The 22378-nt window shown below is 39.6% G+C and overlaps 1 protein-coding gene across 1 annotated transcript in view; it reads right to left on the bottom strand.

The window, feature by feature from the left end:
* Positions 1 to 21384, bottom strand: part of VAT1L (vesicle amine transport 1 like) — a 135542-nt gene extending 114158 nt beyond the window's left edge. The window contains exons 1-3 of the mRNA XM_051975105.1: positions 20970 to 21384; positions 5340 to 5469; positions 3397 to 3612 (exon numbers count right to left, since the gene is read on the bottom strand). Coding sequence (XP_051831065.1) covers positions 3397 to 3612; positions 5340 to 5469; positions 20970 to 21205 — 582 coding nt within the window. The 5' untranslated portion in view covers positions 21206 to 21384. The remainder of the gene's footprint in view (positions 1 to 3396; positions 3613 to 5339; positions 5470 to 20969) is intronic.
* Between the last annotated feature and the right edge of the window lie 994 nt (positions 21385 to 22378).

The following is a 22378-nucleotide window of genomic DNA, read 5'->3' as shown; positions in this document are numbered from 1 at the left end:
TATCCCAAAGAAATACTAAAGAAGGGAAAGAGACCTGTATGTGCCAAAATGTTTGTAGCAGCCCTATTTGTAGTGGCTAGAAACTGGAAAATGAATGGATGCCCATCAATTGGAGAATGGCTGGGTAAATTGTGGTATATGAATGTTATGTAATATTATTGTTCTGTAAGAAATGACCAGCAGGATGAATACAGAGAGGACTGGCGAGACTTACATGAACTGATGCTAAGTGAAATGAGCAGAACTAGGAGATCATTATACACTTCAACAACGATATTGTATGAGGACATATTTTGATGGAAGTGGATTTCTTTGACAAAGAGACCTGAGTTTCAATTGATAAATGACGGACAGAAGCAGCTACACCCAAAGAAAGAACACTGAGAAACGAATGTGAACTATCTGCATTTTTGTTTTTCTTCCTGCCTTTTTTATACCTTCTGAATCCAATTCTCCCTGTGCAACAAGAGAACTGTTCGGTTCTGCAAACATTTATTGTATCTAGGATATACTGCAACATATCCAACATATATAGGACTGCTTGCCATCTAGGGGAGGGGGTGGAGGGAGGGAGGGGAAAAATCAGAACAGAAATGAGTGCAAGGGATAATGTTGTAAAAAAATTACCCTGGCATGGATTCTGTCAATATAAAGTAATTATTAAATAAAAATTTAAAAAAAAATGAATTGAAAAAAAAAAAAGAAGAAGAATTATGCTGAGCTCCTCCAATGACCCCTTCTTGGGCACAAACCTGATAGAAGCTTGGGGTTCTTTGAACATCAGCTAGCCCCAGCTTCTTATACTGTGATTTGAAATCTTATATGATGGCTTGTAACTGAATGTGGGGGCCATAAAATTATGATTTATTATCAGTAAATATTTAATTTTTATACATATTTTGTATACCTATACACTCAGAGTTATAAAAATTTCTTAGGCAAAAGGGGATCACAAGTGGGAAAAGTTTAAGAAGCCCTGCTCTAGACTCTTCTTTAACTTCATTAAGGACCCTTTGTTTTAATTAGGCTAAATAGGTTATTGTCTGGATTTATTCAGTTTCTAGTCCGGAGAAGGGAATAGAAAACATCTCACCTAAGGATAGGCTGTTAATTGATTGGTGAAATGGAATTACAAGGGGCACTTAATTCCAGAAGCAAGGTTATAAATGGGTAACGATTTAAAAGCATTACCTTGGGGTTTTGTGGTTTTACTGGGGTTTTGGTTATACTCTATTAATGACATTATTGAGAAATGACTGTATTTAGGACAATCACAAGTCGAATATATCTTACCTCTTGAGCTACATCATTGTCATTTTTTCCTTTCTCAACAGTTGCTTAATATTAACCCAAGCCAAAAACCAGACCAACTAAGTTGATTCCCTGTCTGAAACAAGTGTAATGCATGTCTCAAGAGTACTTTAACATCTACAAAGTACTTTTGTACAAGTACTACTGTTCCCATTTTACAGATGAGGAAACTGGGGCCCTGCTCTAAGAAAGGAAGTGGCTTTGCTGAAATCAAATAGATAATTATTAATAGAGCTGGGACTTGATGTTGGAGGGATTGACAGCAAATACACTAGTGCTTTGTTGGTGGAGCTGTAATAAGTAAACACATTTTGGAAAGCAATTTGGAATTATGTATGTAAAATTAAAATGTTCATAAATTTTTATATCAAGATCCCACTGCTGGAGAATCATCAATGAAAAGAAAATCTTCATCTATACCAAAATATTTACAGTAGTACTTTTTATGATAGTAAAGAATCAAAGACAAAATAATTGCTCACAGATTGGGGAATAATTATACAAATAGAAGTACATGAAAATGATGAATATGAGATGCTTGGAAAGATTTACATGAACAGAAACAAAATGAAATAAAGCCAAGAAAACAATACATACAGTGACCAAAAGAATGTAAATGGAATGAACAAAACGATCAAAAGGGAATATTTCAAAATTACAAAGAATAAACATTGCTCCAAAGAAGTGATAAAAAGACAATTCCACTTCACTCCTTTACAGAAATGGAAGGTCCATGAGTGAAATACATCATCTATTTTTCAGACTTTTTCAATTAATTGAGTGCTTTTCCTGATTTTTTTTTCTTTTTGAAAATTGTTATTTGTAATTTGGTATGGCTCTCTGAAAGTCAAACTCAGAAAAAATTATCACTAAGATCTAGTCTCAAAAAGACCCAAACCAAAAAAGACAATTTCTGAGTTTCTTAAATACACTTTGTAATGACTGCGTATTTAAAATCAGCTGGAGTCAGGAATTTAGGTTAAGGGAAAAATCTTCAATCTTTATTAAAGTGAAGAGATGAAAAAAGATTGCGGTAGCAATATGGGCAAGAAAGATTGCGATAGCAATATGGGCAGCTGCAATAGGAAGCCAGCTAGCAGAGAGAGACCTGAGCTGAAAAGCCGTTGCAATGGCAATGCGAGCATTCTCCCCTTCCCCTTCCTTTTCCACTCCCCTGCCTCCACCCACCAAAATCGTTATTTCCTATACAATACATCAGGACTTGCACAAAGAGTGGGCGGGGGCCATTCTTTCTCCAAGCTTATATATTAATAGAGTATGGTCCAATTACTATTTAACCTCATGTGCTTGGGACCTCAGTGCATCAACCCGAGCCTCAGCCCATTACATCTCCCGCTTTCTTTTGTTTTAGAAGACAGGTGGTCATGCCATCCCTCACTCCTCAGGGAGGTCAGAGCCCCCAAGGGGAGGTGATCACACCCTCCCTGACTTCTCAGGAAAGGAGATGAAAGCACCAAAAAGGAGGTGATCACGACCCCCCTGACTTCTTAGGAAGGGAGGTGAAAGCACTAAAAAGGAGATAATCCAACCCGAGCCTCAGCCCATTGCAATACTTAGAGACATTATCTGAGATCTCTCATATCCAGAGAAATCCTGTGAGATCCAAACCTAAACAACCACCTGAGATCCTTTATATCTAGGGAAATAATCTGAGATAATTAATATACAGAAAGCCTATCTGAGATACCCATCAACTGCAAGAGACTATTTCTGAGTCAAAGACAGCAAGACTCATCTCTGAGCTTCTATAGAACCAGATATCATTATTAATATCCAAAATCAAAAGCTCTCCTCACATTTGCAAGCACCTATTCTGAGATCTCTCAGACCATATGCAAGATGTCCACCCATCCAAAGAGAATGAAACCCCTCACATGAAGAGGGCATCTCCAAAACATGTTAGAGAGAAACCATCTCTCAGATCCCTCTCGTCCAGAGATACCATCTCTGAGCCCAGTTATTACCACCCTTTATTTAAAGGGCACAGGCATTCCAAGATTCTCCTAATAAGATTCCTTTTCCCTGGCCCATGTCTTCCTGACCCCAGATGACAGAGTTACTTACCACGCCACCTCCAGCAGAGTGCACTAGCACTGACATTCCTTCTCGCAGGTTGGCAACCTCAAAAAGCATCATGTAGGCAGTTACAAAGTTCATGGGGAAGGCGGCAGCCTCGGGGAAATTCATGTCATCTGGGATCCTGTAGACAAACTCCACTGGTGTGCAAACAACCTCTGCCCATGCGTTGTAATTCACAAACGCCATGACACGGTCTCCGATCTGTGGGGGAAAATGTAAAGTGAGAGGAAGCTCCTAGAGACAGCCTCAATAGGAAGGGGACCAGTAGCTCCCCCTGCCACATAGTGATGACAATAATTATTAAAATCCTAAGACACAGTAATAAAATTATTAGTATCCAATATAGATGACAACAAGATTTCTCATTGGAAGGGCTCTTAGGAATCATTTAGCCCAACCCTCTCACTTTGTAAGGGAAAAACAGGTGCCAGAGTGGCCCAGTGACTTAGATACATAAGAGGGCAATTGCCAAGAGTCTTGGTCCAGGTATCACAAGTGATGTAAATGTCATGGTGTTAATGATCCGATTATTGTTCTCACAGCAAGAAGTGGAAACTAGTGAAGGGAGCTAGGGGGCAGGTACCACCACCAGCTAGCTCTTGGGGTAGTATCTTGGTACATGGCTAGGTGGGCTGTGAAGCATAGTATGGAGCCAGATAGGCACAGTACATGATGGGGGGGTTGGGTGGGGAGATTTCATTCACCTACCAATGAGGAAGACAGCTCACCCCCAGGGCAGATCTCCATAGTTGAATGGATTAATTAGACCCCCATCCCCATGAGAGCTGGCTGGGTCCCACAGCAGGCAAATATCAGAGGTAGGATCCATGCTGGGATTCCAGGTTGTCCAGGATAATGGATATAAAATGTTTTGTAAATTTTAATGTACTATGTAAATGTTAGCTATTGTTGAGGCTCTGAGAAGGGAAATGACTTTCTTCAATTCATACATAAAGGTAGGGGGATTGGAAGCCAACAGTGTTCTCAGTCCCAATAACATATTTAAATTGCTTTTTAAATGGCTACATTGCAATATATAAAATATATGTACACATACATATGTATACACACATAATATATACACATTAATATATTAATGAATATAATATATACACGCTAATATGTATGCATATTCATACATATATATAATATGTATTGTATATGTATATTATATATATATAAAAAGTGAAAAGATATATACACATGCATATATATGTATTTATATATACTTTTTAAAGTTACAAAGTACTTATATCCATCCTACCACCAACTGTAGGAAATACAACTTACAAATATTATTATACCCATTTTATAAATGAGCCAATTGAGAACTTCAGAGGTTATATGGCTTGGTCACATAGATACTAAGGATCAGAAGTAAAGTCTCTTAACTTCAGACCTCTTCCTGCTATATCATATTCAAGCTCCCAGAGTATATCCCAGGGAAAAACCCTGCATTTCAGATCAGATGATATGACTTGGAATCATGATTTAATGAGTAATTACCACTTGAGCCTTCACTTGATCCACATATAAAATCAAAGCATGGCCTAGCTCAGGGGTTCTTAACCTGGAATCCACAAGCAATATGTGAAGAGATTTCTGGAAGTGGAAGAGGAGGGGAAATCTAGGGACTTGTACTAGGAAGGAATATTTATTTTCACTAATCTCTAACTGAAATTTGGCATTTCCTTCAATTATGAGTGTAGATTACAAGCCACAATAGTATTATGCCAAAGAGGTCCTTGACATAAACAAGGTTAAAAGCCCCTAATCGGGATGATCTCTAAATTTCCTTCCTGTTCTAAAACCTTTGATTCTATGACAGATTGTAACATTTTTTTTATACATGACCCTTTGATATCACCTCCCTCCCATCAGGTGATTCCAGATAATTCAGGCTCCTGAAACCACCCTCCTGTTATTACCTCATAGCCTTTCACATTGTCTCCAATGGCTTCCACAATCCCAGAGCATTCAAATCCAGGGACCAAAGGAGTCTTGGGAGGGTTGTCAATATTCCCTTGTCTCACCATCAGATCAATAAAGTTTAAACCACTGTGAACAGCAAAAAGGAGAAAAGGAAATCAATGTGATAGAAATTTGACCAAAAGAAACCTTAAAAGTGTTCTCCTGAAATGTGCCAAGGAACACATCATTCACTGAGACAGAATTTATTCAATAACCTCATCTAGGCAGAACACAGACGATCTGACAGAGTATGGGAAATAGCATCAGAGCAGGCATCATGGCTGCTACAAAGTCCACACTTCCCTTATGCCCTCATTTTACTGATTTAATCTTATTTTAGATACAAATGGAAATAACTGAATTATATTGTTTTCTAGCCCAAAACAGATCAGCATGGGGCCAGGAATCTGTTAAAGGCAGATACATGAGCAGCAGCAAAACCTGATAGAGAGGAAAGAGATGAAAAAACTACAAAATACAGACACAAGCACTCACAAAGTGCAATTATATGGGGCCATTTAATGCAAAGAGATTATTGTAGCCTAGGAAAATCTTTGTTTTTCCTGGCCAAATCTTTCAGTCCAGCAAACTTTCTAGGTCCCAGACATGCATTTTCCCCTTATCTGATATTCCTTCCCTGTTCTGTTCAATGTATGGAATCTTAGCTAATTGGTGTCGTCTCCCTGAGTATGACTTGATGGTAGGAAATTCATTAAACCCACTGAGAAGTACTGAGCTGCCTTGAACCAAGTTTCCTAAATTTCTGTGAAGCTGTTGTTATTTGTACATCTTTCTTGAAAAGGAGGGCGATATCAGGGAAGCAATGCATTGACATGCAAGTGAATTGGATTTAAGTGAAGGAGCTCTATGTTAAGGTCATCAACCTCACTTTTTCCTCTTAAATCATTAGGGTCTATTTGCCATCGACATAATATAGATTGAATGACTGAAAATGGCCCTAAAGATAATGGAAGATCTTGGCCTTTTTAAGCTGAATTTAAAAAGTCTCACTTCGACTGAGGCAACACCCAACCAGTAATTAAGACTGGGTAAGAAATGAGGCAGAAAATGATCTCTTTTACTTAGTCAAAGGAAAAAAAAATCAATATGAGAGGGAAAGACCTTCAGGGTTTGGGGCCAAAATAGAAACAATTGCCATTTATGTTCACTCTGAGACAATCTGAATCCAAACAATGACCAAGTAAGTCTTGATCTGGGGCCTATTGTTGGCCAATCACTGAGAGTCAAAGTGATTTGGGTTTAAGGCAGGTTTCTTAAGAAAGAATCTAGCCAGTAAATTCCAAGATTATCTTGAAAGGTTTCAGCAGATAGAGAGGGAGAAGGGAAGGGAGGGAGAAAAAGAAAAAGAGAAGAGAAAGAAAGATGGGGAAAAGGGGAAAAAGGGAAGGGATGAGGAGGGAGCCATATTGTCCAATTAGCCATTTCCAACTGGGTCTCCATAGAGACTCAACTCACTACTACTACTACTCAAAGAGATTGTTATTTATCTTTCATTCCTGAAGAAGACAATGACATCAGGGAAGTAATGCCATGACATGCAAGTGAGGTGGATTTAAGTGAGCATGAAGTCTACCAAGAACATCAAGGGTTTTCTCGCAAGATCTCCTCCTGAAGGACTTGAAGACAGTGCTAGTGAAATGATGTGCTTCTTCTTCCCAATTAGGATTTAAAGATGTCAACCCCATTACCCTATGTGTGAGCTCCCTTTGCTGTCCTTGCCTCTGGCTTCCTTGGGTACCTTTCACTTAAATAACAGGGTTTTTTCGTTTAAGCCCTCCCCTAAAAATAGCAAACAAAAAGGTCTGCTACTTTCAGCATTGACCTGGCTTATCTAGACTTCTCAGGTCTAAAAACAAATTCTAATTAAAAAATGACATGATAAGGGATGCTAGGCTTTGCTAACAATAGAAATAATGTTTGTTGAATAAATGAATTCAATCAACTTTTAGACTTGATGAAGCTATATTGAAATTTTATCTCCAGCTATGGTTGTTTATTCTACCCTAAACAATAACAATGATAGCTGATGTTTTCAAAGCATTGTCTTGTTAAGAAGCATTTTCCATGTACAATCTCATTTGACATCATAATGTCCTTATGTAGTAAGCAGTATTCCCTACTTTACAGAGGAGTAAACTGAGGCTTCGAAGGGCAGTTATTTGTCTAAAGGCACACAGTAAGTCAGTAACAAAAACATGTCTTCTGGGTCTAAATCAAATGATCTTTCTACTAAAAGTTGGTACAGCCTGATATTTATAGACTAACAATGAAGCATGAATTTGCTGGTTTGAGAAGCTCTGAGAAAGAACTGACTAGGGTCTGAACAAGATATGAGCTATAGATTTATGGGGAGAACAATACTAACAAACAGGATCACTAGTATTAGGGTACTTTATTCCCTCAAGCCAGGGATTGGCAATTTTTACTTCAGAAGGGACCTATTGGGACTACAAACTAGAGGAGAAGAGAAAAGGAGAACAGAGAGAGAGAAGAGGGACAAAAATAAAAGGTACATTAAGTTTCTTGGCGATCCCCCAAAAGGGGACCCACTCCTATGATTCAGAGACCACCATGCCTCCCTGTTTCTCCAAAGTCTGCCAATGCTGTCCATAGCAAGGACTGATTACTGCCATTCTCTACTTCTACCCCAATGCTGATATCATATCCACCACCTACAAACCACATATCACTGCTCTATCTAATTCCTGATGCTCTTAAATACCCCAGAGTAAATATAGTCAATCAATCTCTTCTCCCAGTGTCTATAGCATATAGGGATACTCCCTTTGCAAATGATACTTTCCTTCTGAACTTCATATCACCTGAGCCAGAAGGTAGATGCAGAAAGGAGATATATACTCAACATAATGGAGAGTATGTATAGGTCTGGAAATCTCGAAGCCCTGAAGATGAGGCTTGCCTTTGTCACTATGTGACCTTAGGAAAATTGTTTCATCTCTCTGGGACTCAGTCTCCTTTTCTGTACAATAAGGCAATTGAACTTAATGACGTCCCAAGCTCTCCTGGCTCTATAAGTAAATGACTGAAGGAGCAGCAGAGACAAAGTTATCCTAAGAATTACTTTCTTATACTTCCATATTTCAATCTCTTCCCTAACAGAAATAGGTACAAATAAAAGTGCTTTTTTGGGACATAGTCTATGAAACAGTCCCAAAGGCTATGTGAGGCCTTTGCTCTGCTTTGTGGACAGTATCCCTCCTAGAACACTGAAAGAAGGGGAAGAGGCAGATACCACTTATTGCTGAACCATATGAGGATAGGTTGAAGTGACTGACAAATGTCACAGAAGTAAAATGATTTCAGAGCTGGCAGGAACCTTAAAATAGAGAGAATATAGCATCTTCCTTTGTTATTTGTCAATGGAGCTCATCAGCTCCAACCTTCTTATTTTATAGATGAGGAAGCCAGGAGAAAGAAAGTCATTAGCTTCAGGGAACCAAATGAGAGGTAGAGGTAGAATAAAGCCTTGGTCTCCAAACTTCCACCTGGCTGTGAATCTAATGTCCTCGCCTGCATGGCCAGGAGCCTCAGATCAGGAGGCTATCCTAAACTTCAGGGTGGGAGTATGGAGGTGATCTGAGCTCAGACTAGAAAGAGAATCAAATGGCAAAATCATTCTGTCCGATTAAGATGAGTGAATTGGATGTAGAAATAAATGAAATGATTGTTTTTAGGTCTCAAATGAGCAACAACAAAAAAAGAAAGGACGAGAAGGGAAAAAGACAGAGAGAGACAGACAGAGAAAAAGAGAGACATGTAGAAGTCTCCCTGGGTAGACTATAGAATGATGTGATATAAAGGTAGAGCCAATCTGTCTATAAAGGTAGACACAGTCAAGGAAACATCTTCAAAAGGTAAATCACAAATTTTGGCCACAATTCTGTAAAAACGCCATTCTGAGGATTCTGGACTTCAGCAACAGCTAATTGTTAATAAGGAACAAGATAAAAAAAATGGTTTGAGCAGTGGTGTCAAACTCAAATAGAAGCAGGAACCATTAAATCAGGCATAAGGATCCCTGTGGGCCACATATTGACTTAGAAATTATATATTAACATTATCTATATTCTATTGTATTTTATTCATTTTGTTAAATATTTGCCAATTACATTTTAATTTGGTTCCTGCACTTGTAGGCTACATGCCTGATACCCCTAAATTAAAGATCTATGAATGTACTACCAGGGAAATTATTTTCATTAAAGAGTTCAAAAGTATTTCCGATTAGAATGCTTTGTCAGTAACTACCTAGGTGAGCTGAGCTAAGTCATTTCATCTATAAAAATAAAGGTTAGTCTCCTAGCTCTGATATTCTATACTCTAAGATTCCTTCCATCATGAACATTATGTTCCAAAGTCCCTTCCAGCTCTTAAATGTTATAGTCCAAGTTGTTTTCTAGCTCTGATGTTCTGTGTTCAAATGCCTCTTTCAGCTTTGACATTCTATGTTTTAAGGTGCTGTCTAGCTCCAATTAGAAGCCTAGACCATTGATTCTCAAATTGTGGTCTGAGGAATCATTTTTGGAGTGTCTGGGAGTTCAAAGCTATTTTAATAACAATACTAAAATGTTTTCCTAATAGCAAATGCTGATGTAACCCATGTAAACAAAGGCTCTTTAAAGGCCCACTTATTTTTAAAAGTGTAAAAGGATTATGAGATATTTGAGACCTAGGGATCAATGAAATCACAGGTCCCCTTGAAGTATAATACATTTGTACAGTCCAAATCAAAAGTCAAGGAACATGAGATAAAGCATGACAGCAACAGAATTAATGGACTGAATGTTCTGGATGTAGAGATACCCAAGATAGTTTTTATATTCCAAGTGAAGAATAAAGTTACATGATTATTTTAAATGATAAAGATCAGATTAATGTCTATCTCAAAAAATATTACCTAAATTGGGCTGTTAGGCACTACTGCATCATCCCAGTGTATCCTGATTGAGAGAAGAGGTCCTCAGGAGAGATGAGTCAGGCATGAACTACTAAGCCCATTCTGGATCCACTTTATCATTACAGACAGCTTTTGGGATAATTATAATCAACTTGAAGACTTTAACCAGCCCCTCCTGAAACCTACAAGCAGATACAATGAGTAGGAGAGTCCCCATTTTGCTGGGAGAAACACATTGACAAGGTTCACTCACTATAATTCTAATCTCATAGGTGGAATCCATAGAAGATCATGTATCTCCACATAAAGGATTTAATCAATATCACCATGGACTGAGACCACGAAAAAAAAATGCTACATTCTAGACAATGATTTCTCACATTTCTCACAGAATCAATCTGTAATCTCACCAATCATCAGCATTGATGGATCCTTTTTTATTGTTGTTTGCATCTGACTCTGTGACCCCATAGAACAAAGTACACCACTCTCTTTTATCCTCCACTATTTCCCCAAATCTGTCCAAGTACATGGTTATTGTTTCCATGACTCTCTCTCCTTATCCTCTGCCTTTTCCTTTTGACTTCAAACTTTCCCAACATCAGAGTCTTTTTCAATGAATCTTGTCTTTGATGAATCCTCAACAAAGAGTAAAGTACATTGCCTGTGTTTATGCTCATAAATAATCAGCAGTAGCTTCGCTAATGCCTTCACAGCGACTCCCAAGGTGGTGGTTGAACATCTCTTGTTCCTTATATAAACCAATTTTAAACAAAGGACATAGTTACCCTTATTCAAGTGGTAGCATTTAATCACACAGATGGAAACTTGACAATTCTTATATTAATTTTTTTTTCAAGATGGGCAGGTCCCTTGGAGAAATACTGAATTATGTGAGACCTCTGCCTGTTAACATCTCAAAATATAATGTCCTCAAAATATAATAACACTTCCATTGACTAGTGAACTTTCAAGCATGAGTTTTTTTTCCTTATGCTTGTTTTAATACATCATCTTCAATGTCTTTTCTAGATGAGAACACACAAATAAGGATAAAATTAATTTGAGGCTACATGCCTAATGCACTTTTCTATTAAGGATTTCTTTTTCTTGCTTCTAATCAAACAGACAGTTCTGTTCTTTGATAAATGCCAAGAATTATAAAGGGTCACTGCTGTCTCTGGAAAAAAGGAATCTAAGGAGACACTACTACAGTTGTGAAAATGACCTTTCAGGTTATATCAAATCTTTGGGCAAGACACTATGACAAGAAAAGGTACAGCAGCATAGAGGGAAGGTATTGGTTTAAAGTCTGTGTTTATATGTAAAAACTATAGTAAACAATTTAGAACTTCAATGAACCTTATGAGGCATATGGTCCAATCCCTTCATTTTATAGAGAATTAATCTGAGGCCATGAGAAACAAAGGTAGCCACAGCTGGTTGCACACATCCCTCTCTCCAAGTCTCACTTGCATATACATAGTAGCAATAACAAGACTTGAACTAAATGTGTCATAGGGTTGTTGTGAGGAATGCATTTTGCAAACTATAAAATGTTACAGAAATCGGTGCTATTGGTTTTACTATTAAGCAAAGAAAGTTTCTTTTCAAATAAGAGGTAAGGAAAATGATCCTTCATAACTTTCATGAAAATATTTTCTGTGTAAATCTTTTAAACTAGCTACTCTGGGCTGGCTTCATGACACACAAAGTGGCCGACAAGCTCCTCTGAGATTGTCTCACTAGATCTGTCTAGCATACTGACGTCCTGTGGGAGAGACTCTTTCACAAGTAACAGTAATAATTCTGCTTATTATAGAATACTTTCCTCAACACAATTATGAGATGGGTAGTGCAAGTATTATTTCCACTTATCGATGAGGAAACTGAGTTCTGGAGAGGTTATGTGATTTGCCAAAGGTCACATAGTTTGTTAATATAAGACTTATACTTGGACCAAGACCTTTTGGCTATGTCTTTGCTGATCAGTCATTAACTCATCCTGATTTTGGGTGGGAGAAGAAGAGTTTAACCTGGAGGTGTGAACTTGATTTATTTATTTTTTTAAAATGTGGAATCATTTCAATATAACTGGTTTCCCTTTTAAGACTATTTATTATGTCATAAACATTTTAAAATATTGTTCTGAGATGGGGACCATAGGCTTTACCAGCCTGCCAGAGATCCCAAGAATATATAAAAGATCAAGCACCCCTGTGCTAACTGAGCCACCATCCTCCCATTTCCTCTCTCTATTCCCTCCCAGTTCTCTCTTTGTCTTACTGACTGGGGATTTCTTCTCCCTAGGACTCTTGAGAGAGCCAGTCATCAAAGACTCAAGTAAATCATGGACTACTGAGCTCTTATCAGGCAAGAAATGATTAATAAAACAATATGAACATCAGTTTCTCCACTTCCTCCTTCCCATATTATGATGTGAATCATTTGTATCTCAGTAATAATTTTCTTTTCATTCATCATATGAATATTTAGGACTCTGAAACCTGACAATAATCTGGTTCTGTTTTGTTTCTGAAGTCTTTAAGAATGGATTTGTTCTGGTACTTCATTACAAGGGCTAGGAGAACACCTGAAGCACTGGGCTTAAATTGAAGGGGGAGAGGAAATAAAAAGAGCACTATTTGTTCTTTGAATTATTGGCTCCACCTCATCTGCAGATACTTCAAAAAGAAAAAGAGGCATCTTCAGGTAGCACATTGAGAATAGTAAGAAGTTTAGTTACTGTGTGACTCTGGGAATGTCACTTCTTCTCTTTGGGCCTCAGTTTCCTCATCTGTAAAATAAAAGGCTGAGAGAGATGATTGCTAAAGTTTCTTTCCATTCAAAATGCTAGGAGAAGATGATCCCCTTAGAACCATCTCAACTTGCAAAAGCAGAGAGTGTCTCAGACTAGGAAGATGACACTCCTATTGTCTTTAGAAAGCTTATTATTAAAGTGAAGAGTGAACAGGAAAGGGCAACTTTGATGAGTGAAGGGCCTTGACATCATGACCCATTAATCTCAGCTGAAAGATTTGGAGGCTGGGAATAGATATAAGAGCTGTTTGCAAACATTAGAAGGGCTATCACACAGAAGGGGGAATTTGCAATTCTGCTTGGTCCGTAAAGAAAAACTAGAGGTAGGGAGTAGAAGTTGCAATGAAGCCCATTTAGGATTAATATAAGGAAAAATGTCTTGATAATTTGAAATACCCTAAACTTCAGTGGACTACCTAGCTCTCCTTCACTGCCAGAGAGCAAACAAAGGCTAGATAATTACCATCAAGTATATAGTAGAGAGAATTCTTGTTCAGGTAAGGATCAGATTAGATGTCCTTTGAGACTTCTTCCAAATCTGCTATTCTGTGCTTCTGTTCATGAACTAAATTTACTGATTTTATCTTATTTAGCCTCATTGGAACTCACCACTAATCCACCTAATCACTGTCTTTCCTAAAAAGTTCGATTCAGAATAGAACATAATAATGCAAATCTGGTAGACAGAGCAGAATGATAGTAGAAGTATCACTTTCTTTGTTTTGGACATTATTTCTGTTAATTCAGTCAAATGCCACCACCTGAAGTTTTTTTTTTTTTTTTTAAATTTCCAAATCACACTGAAGATGTATAGAGTTGATAGTCTATTAAGAACCTCAGATCTTTTTTTCAAAAGAACTACTATTTAGCCATGTTTCAATATATCCTATACTTCTGAACCCAAGTGAGAGCACTGATATTAAACCTAAGATCTCTCTGTATCTTGATTCTAGGAAAATAATATTCTAGCCATCAGTCTTCATCTAATATTATATTAGTCAAACATATTTATGGCTATATTCTGATACCAAAGTCGATCTTTCTATTTCTGCCCTTGATCCTATCTGAGAGTTTACTACTTTGATTCTCTCCTTCCCTCTTCTTTCCTCTTTTCCTTCTGCCTACCTGTCCTTTCCCTTTCTCTCCCCTTTTCCCTTCCTCTTCCTTCCCTGAATACACATACACACACACACACACACACACACACACACACACACACACACACCCTCTCCTCCTGCTTCCAAACATGCCTATATTGAATCTACTATTTCCTAAAATTCTCTCCTCTTTTTTGATAACAAAATTCCTTTTTTAAAAAAAAAAATCCATATTTTTAAAAAAAGCCTCTACTTCTTAATGTCCCACACATTTCTTAGCTCTTTGTAGTCAAGGTTTTGACCAAGAATGCTTCTTCCACAAGCTTGAATGATTTCATAATTGCTAACACCAATGACTATTTCACAGATATCATCCTTCTTGACTTTTCTACACCGATTTAAACTGTTACCCTTCTAGATAATTTCTTCCCTGGATTTTTAAGAGTCAACATTCTACTTTTTCTCTGGTCTTCCTTCTCAGTTAACCCCAATTGCCTCAGAAAAAAAAGGGGGGGGGGAAGTGAGTTGCTCAGGGTCACAGAGCCAGGAAGTGTTAAGATTTGAACTCAGGTCCTCCTGACTTCAGGGCTGGTGCTCTGTCCACTACACCCACTAGCTGCTTTGTCAGTTCCCTTTTAACATCACTTCCAAACATATATCCATCTCTCATCTATTTCCTGAACTCTAGTTCTATACCACTAATTGTCTGCAGGATAGCTTAACATGTCTAATTCATTTATCTTTTCCTGTATACTCGTCCTTTCTCCTAACTTCCTTATTTCTTTCAAGGGCACCACCATTGTCTCTATCATTCAAGTTCATGATCTCAGAATCATCCTCAACTTCTCAATACTCTCTTTTCCTCTGCTTCTTGAAATCTTTAATTCCCATAAAGGCTCAGTTTAAATGTCCCCCTCCCCCCTACAAAAAACTTTTATTACTTAAATTTATTTTTTATTCACTTATCAAGGTGTACTGGTGCTACACAAGTAGAATGTAATCTATTTGAGAGCAAAAACACCTTCATTGCTGTCTTTATAACCTGGGACTTTACCCACTTAATAAATATTATTGAATCATATTGAATTGAATCCCCATCCTTCCTCCACTTAAAATCACAAAATCTCAGAGGTGGATCCTCAAAAGTCATTTAATGCCATCTGTTTCTGTGCAAAAACTGTCTTAGGAGCCAATGCTACCTTTTATGTTGTGGTAATAGACAAAATCCTAGACAAAGATAATTTATTTGCAAGTGTTTGTAAAAGTTTACTGGACTTGGGAGTCAGGAGTTTTGCATTCAAATCCTTGTTCTAATTGTCTGTATCACCCAGGTCAAATCATTTCCATCTCTGAGAACCTCTGTTCCCTTGAAAAATGTGGATAACATTAGAAATGTCTGCCTCAAGGGATAGTTGACAGGAAAACTTTTTATAACCTAAAAGTACTAAAGACACATGAGTAATTGTTAACCTTTTCTGATTCAAAAAATTATGGGCAGAACTCTGAGATGTAATTGATGATGCCAATTAACTTGATTATAATTGGGTCTTTGAGAGTTGCTGAATTATTGGGAGGTAACATCTGTCATGGCCCCACAGAAGCAGAACCTGAACCCAGATCATCCTATCTCCAAGTCCAGTCCCCTTCCGACCCCCATTGTGTCATGCTGTCTTTCCTATTTTCTAATCCCTCTGGGCAAAGAAACACCACTTTTCATACCTTTAATATAAAGTTTATTTCGAAGCTAGACCCTTGAAAACATTGTAACAAGAAAAAAAAACACGTTTGGACATGCAGCTATGCAAGGCCTACTTTATATACTGGTTCTCATGACTAAAGCTGATCACAATATAATATCTGGGGGTAGGACTCCATTTAGAGGCAAAGTGACTTATTAGGAAGGATAATATACTTAGAGCCAGGAGACCTAAATATGCATGTCAGAAAATTGTGTCTGAACTACAGTTTTCTTTTTTGTAAAATGAGGAGAAAACTTGCATCTCTGTCTCCCAGGGCTGGTGAGAGAAAAGCTACAAAGCCCAATGGAAATGAGTGATATTTTATTCTTTGCTTCTAGGATAAAATACAAATTCCTTGGTTCCAACTTACCTTTCTAGCCAGTGTTCATCTCCAAGCCACCTCCCTTCCTCAAATTACTTTATATGAATATGCTGTATTTATTTAACATTGAGTCTGTTGTTTACCTTTCTTCCCTAAATAAAATAAAAAATAAAAAAAGTTCCCTTATAATATTGTTTCCTTTTTTTTTTTTTGGTCTTAGTATGCTTGGTATCTAGCCCAGGGCCTACTCTCATGAGGTCCTTAATACCTGTTAAATTGAATCTAAGCCCTCCTGGAATGAAAGTGAGTTATTCTGAATCTTTGATCATTTATGATGGAATCTAGCGCATTCCCAGTCAGAAGAGAGAACACTCAGATAATGAAAAGGTTTAAATTAAAACCAAGTCAACAGACATTTATCACAATTGTTTGCATGTGTGTCAGACACTATTAAGTGCTGGGGATGCCAAAAAAGGCTAAAATGGCCCCTGCCCTTAAGCAGCTCACCATCGATTGCAGGACACAACATCTATGTACAAAGAAGATAGATTCAAGATAATTTGGAGATAACTGGAGAGGGAAGGCAGTATTAAGGGGGACCCAGGAATGCTTCTTGCAGCAAAGATATTAGCTGAGACTTGAAGGAAGTCAGGGAAGTTGGAAGGGAATAAGGAGAACACTAAAGACACCAAAGCTAGTCTGAATCATCCCGAGTGCAGAACACAGCGAAAAATTGGTCAAGGCTAGATTAGTACCATCAAAAGAAACCAAAAATTAGTCCCCATTTGTTCCCCAAAATCAATTCATTTGGGTATGACCCGTTTTATAACCTCTTGAAAGGACTGTAAATAATGTGTTCTCTGAGTATGTGTATATGTGGTTTTTTTTTTTACATTCAACAGAGACAATGAGCAAGAGGAAAGGGGGATGGACACACAGGGAGGTGAGGTTGGAGGGGAGAAGAAAAGAGGGAAGGAGAGGAGAGAGGGAGAGAGGGAGGGAGGGAGAGAGGGAGAGAGGGAGGGAGAGGAGAGAGAGAGAGAAAGGGAGAGAGAGAGAGAGAGAGAGAGAGAGAGAGAGAGAGAGAGAGAGAGAGAGAGAAAGGAGAGAGAGAGAGAGAGAGAGAGAGAAAGGGAGAGAGAGAGAGAGAGAGAGAAAGGGAGAGAGAGAGAGAAAGGGAGAGAGAGAGAGAAGAGAGAGAGAGAAGAGAAGAGAAGGGAGAGAGAGAAAGGGGGAGAGAGAGAAAGGGGGAGAGAGAGAAAGGGGGAGAGAGAGAAAGGGGAGAGAGAGAAAGGGGGAGAGAGAGAGAAAGGGGGAGAGAGAGAGAAAGGGGGAGAGAAAGGGAGAGAGAGAGAGAGAAAGGGAGAGAGAGAGAGAGAAAGGGAGAGAGAGAGAGAAGAGAGAGAGAGAGAGAAGAGAAGAGAAAGGGGGAGAGAGAGAGAAAGGGGGAGAGAGAGAAAGGGGGAGAGAGAGAAAGGGGGAGAGAGAGAAAGGGGGAGAGAGAGAAAGGGGGAGAGAGAGAAAGGGGGAGAGAGAGAGAAAGGGGGAGAGAGAGAAAGGGGGAGAGAGAGAAAGGGGAGAGAGAGAGAAAGGGGGAGAGAGAACGAGAACAAAAGAGGAAACAAGAGAAGGGAGAGAGGAAATGGAGAGAAAAAGACGGAAGAAAAAAGGGAGAGAAAAAAGAGGGGAACAGGGCAAATAGAAGAAGGGAAAAAAGAAACCGAGGGAAACAAGGGGGATAGAAGAGGGCAAAAGAAGAGAGGGAAGAGGAAAAGGGGGGGAGGGCAAAGAGAAAGAAGAGAAGAAAAGGAGGGAGAGAAAGGGAAAAGAGGAAAAGAGTGGAGGGGGAGAGAACAGAAGAGGGAAGGGAAATAAGGAAAAGAGGGTTAGGGAAAAGAGATGGAAGGAAGGAGGAAGGGGAGAAAGGGGGAAGAAGAAGAGGAGAAGAAGCGAGGAAAGGAGAGAGAAAGGAGAGAGAAAGGAGAGAGAAAGGAGAGAGAAAGGAGAGAGAAAGGAGAGAGAAAGGAGAGAGAAAGGAGAGAGAAAGGAGAGAGAAAGGAGAGAGAAAGGAGAGAGAAAGGAGAGAATGGATTTCATTCTGTCTATATAATATGGTCTAAGTATAGGCTCATATATCCTGCTTTGAAAATCAATCTTTTGTCCTTCATCTTGACATCTCTTTTCCTGCCAGTGCAGAAGGCTCTGGCATTTATTCAGTTAGAAAACAAGAAACCCTCCCCTCCCTCTCACCCCACCCCTACGGGCTCAGAGGCACAGACATGATTTTGATTTCCTATTCTAGAATACCTGATGCTCAGTACATCATCACCCCAAGAGGACTGACGGTCCAGGGGAAAGATTTCTGAATTAGAAGAATCTCACCTCTGTCCCAATATTGTGTGATCAAAGGCCATCACAATCTTCCTGGGCTTACTATCTACTTCATAAGAGTTCCAGTGAAGCTAATATAGCTGATAACTCTATAGTTTGAGATGATCCATCCTCATTCTACCAGCAACTTTCCTTCCCCAGCAACCAAGAGAAATCACTTTTATAGCCCAAAGGGGCTTTAAAGATCATAGTCTTCTACTGCCTCATTTTAAAGATTTGAAAACTGAAGCCCATGTACATCCCTTTCCCTTTTTCTCCTTCCCATTTGTGTCTCTGTTTTGTGATTCCTCTAAGGTCAATTAGGGGTTAAATGGCAGAGCTGGGATTTTAAGTTATGTCTGACCACCTTTAAATCTAATGCTTTCTTCCCCTACATCAGTGCATGTATTATTATTCCCATTTTATAGAGAAGAAAAAGGAGGCTCAGGAAAATGACTTGTCCAAGATGATCCAGCAAATTAGTGTCAGAGAGAGGACTCCAAGACCAACATGCTTTCCTCCATACATCACTGCCTATTAAACGAAGCAGATTCAGGTGAGACTGCAATGGGTTAATCAGAAAGTTTCTCAGGAGATTGGTCAATTTGATTTGGTTATCTATCCCAAACCTCCCTTTTCTACAGGAGCAACACAGGCTCTCATTAGGAAGGGGCTGGGATAACTAATTTCGTCCATTTACTGGGAGAACAGAGGCTTAGTAAGGAGTAAATATTTAATAAATTTATATTGAAAATGCATTTTTTGAAAATGAAAAATTAAGGTTCAAAATTTGGGTCAAAAGAGATAAAAGTAGGGGAAAAGGATTAATCATTTGAATAATATATAATGTTAAAAATAACATATAATGTTAAAACAAAATGAAGACAGAATTCATCCCCTAAAAAGAGAACCTTTCACCCTTTTTTCAAATTTTCTGCTCTAGGGAGGGACTAAAGGAGAAGGACTGAGGTGGGAGAGGAAGTCAGCAGTCAGGCCCTTAAGCTGAAGCCTCCAAGAGTGGCTGGGATGCAGGTTTCCATACAACTAAGAATGCAACTCTCATTTCCAGAGTGCTTTAATGTTTGCCAATCGCATCTGAAAGAAGCACTGTGTCAGGGATGTGGTTCAGAATTTTCAAAGGAAGAAACTGAGGTTCAAAAGAGGAATTGCTTAAAATCACTTGGAGCCCTGGGGAGCTCGATCTTGGTCTCAGAACTCCAAGACCACTCACTGCTCTATATACTTCACAACACCAAGCACATTGCAGCTATAGTCACACTAAGAAAGAAACAGGAATAGTATAGGGGAAAAACAAATTGGTACCACTCCCTCTCTTCCCTTCCCCTACCATCGCATCATACGCAATCAAGCCAGGCTCCTTTTCGTTCAGGCTGGACCTTGGCAGTAGTTTATCACAGAGCATCCCTTCAAACCCTTCTAAATATTCTCCCCAGAATCACAACAGCTCTCAACTCTAATTTCCTGTAGCCTCCATTCAGCCCCGGGTGACTTTTATTATTCCTATTTTATAGCAGGGGAAGGCGAAACCCTCAGAGAAGGGAAGGAACTTTCACAGGACCAATGATAGAAACAGGATTTGAAACAAGATTCTATGGTTCTCAACTCAGAACTCAATCTTTTCCAAGTCTTTTAGAAGGCTATGGTACCAAGGAGACTTCTGAGCGAGCATTCTCCCAGGTGTCACCAATCCTCCCAGTACCTTCTCTTATACACTTTCTGACATCAGAATAGGGAGGGTCTGCCTGTGAGCAGGGCAGCGGGGGTGGGGGATTGGGGAGTGGAGGAGGCAGATGGAGACGAAGACCAAGTGCTGGAGTTTTCAGAGTAATAATAAAGGTACTGCCCCCTTTTTTGTGTGCACCCCCCCCCAACACACACACACACACACACACACACACACACACACACCTATTTCTCTTCTGTGTTAGTGTTTCTTTCCGTGTCTCTCTCGAACGCGATCGCGCGTATACGCATACACACGCACACACATTCACACAAAACTCCCACACCCAGACACACGCAAAAGCGCGCGCGCATATGCATACACACACACATACACAAAACTCTTCTACCCACACCCAGATACACGCGAAAATACACACACACACACACACACACACACACGACTCTTCTATCTACACCCAGATACACGCGAAAATACACACACACACATACACCCTTTCCCACGGACACAGCTACAATCAGATCAGGTTGGCTAGGGTTGGTTGGGGAAGGGTCTGGGAATCGGGAGGAAGGACAGGAGAGAGGTGATACTGGACCAGGCTTTGACGCGGATCTTGAGCTCGGCCTCCTGGGGCTCGGGCATGGGCCTCCGGCTAACCCTCAGCTTGCTGAGCCCGCCGAAGCCGGCCAGCAGCACTGCACGCATCTCCTTGGTGTCCGCGGCCCGAGGGCTGCCGCCTCCGCCGCCTCCGCCCTGGGCCGCCTCGGGCCCGCCCTCCTTGGCGATCATCTGCTCGGTCTCCTCCGCTTTCTCCGCGCCTTCCTTGGCCATGGTGCGGGGCTGGTGTATGTGAGCTGTGGGAAAGCTACTCTAGCCGGGTGCAGAACTGGGATGCTCTGCTGCCAGTGAGAGCAGCGGCTGATTCAATGAGGCTCCCTGGTCCCTGCTCCCGGCCCCGCTGCCGTAATACTCAAAGTAGATGCGAACGAAAGCCGGATCCCACTCCCACTTAAGAGAGCGTCACAGCTGGGAGGGCCCTCACACGTGGTTCGATCCTGCCCAGCCGTCTCCTCCCACGCGCGGAGAAAACGAGATTCAGAGCCTGGCTCTACCTTCCCTGTGTTACCTAGCTAGGTGGTCATAGATCTGAAACTGCAACCTATAGGGGTCAGAGAATGTCCAAGTGGTGAAAGAATTTAGAACGTAGGATAGGGAGTGGAAGAACTGAAATTTGCTTGCTTCTCTCCTATATTTTTCTGTATGCTTGTCCTAAGCCAATAGTTAGAACAGCAATAAAAGTAGCATTTATATAACTTTTCAAGTCTGGGGAGCACTTTGCGAGCCAAGTGCCAATATTAGTCCCATTTTACAGATGAGGAAATGGAGGCAGAGTTTAAATGACTTACCCATAATTTAAACTCAGATGTGGGAGCAGATAGGTTGCCCACTGTTAGAGTACCCGGTCTTGGAATCCGCAGGACTACGGTATGAATCTGCCCTCAGACACTTACTAGCTTGGTGACTGTAGGAAAGTCACTTAACCCTGATTATCTCCAAAAAAGTAAAACAAGCAAACAACAACAATAAAGAAAAATACACCCCAGATCATCTGCACCAGATAGGAAAAAATATTTGGAACTGTTCTCTTTCCTCTTCACAAGACTTTGTATATAATAGGCATTTTATATCTATATCTATGTATATATATATATATATATAATTTAATTGAACTGAACTCTATAAGAGACCTTGAAAACAAAACTAGAGGAGAAAAGAACTTAAGGATTATCTTGTTCAGAGTTTCTTAGCGTTTTTTGTGGATCATGGACCTCTTTGGCAATTCTGGTAGTCTATGTACCTTCTTAAACTGTTATTAAATGTGTAATATAAAACATAGAGATTATCAATGAAACCAATTGTGTTAAAAAAAAAAAAAACACCCTGATCTATTAATCTATCTCTATAATATATCAAGTTCAACTACCTGTATCAATGTTAAAGAGA

Source organism: Antechinus flavipes, chromosome 2 (genome assembly GCF_016432865.1).
Source record: "Antechinus flavipes isolate AdamAnt ecotype Samford, QLD, Australia chromosome 2, AdamAnt_v2, whole genome shotgun sequence".
Classification (NCBI taxonomy): Eukaryota; Metazoa; Chordata; class Mammalia; order Dasyuromorphia; family Dasyuridae; genus Antechinus; species Antechinus flavipes.
Note: the sequence above shows the minus strand (reverse complement) of the source record. Positions and strands in the feature narration are given on the sequence as shown.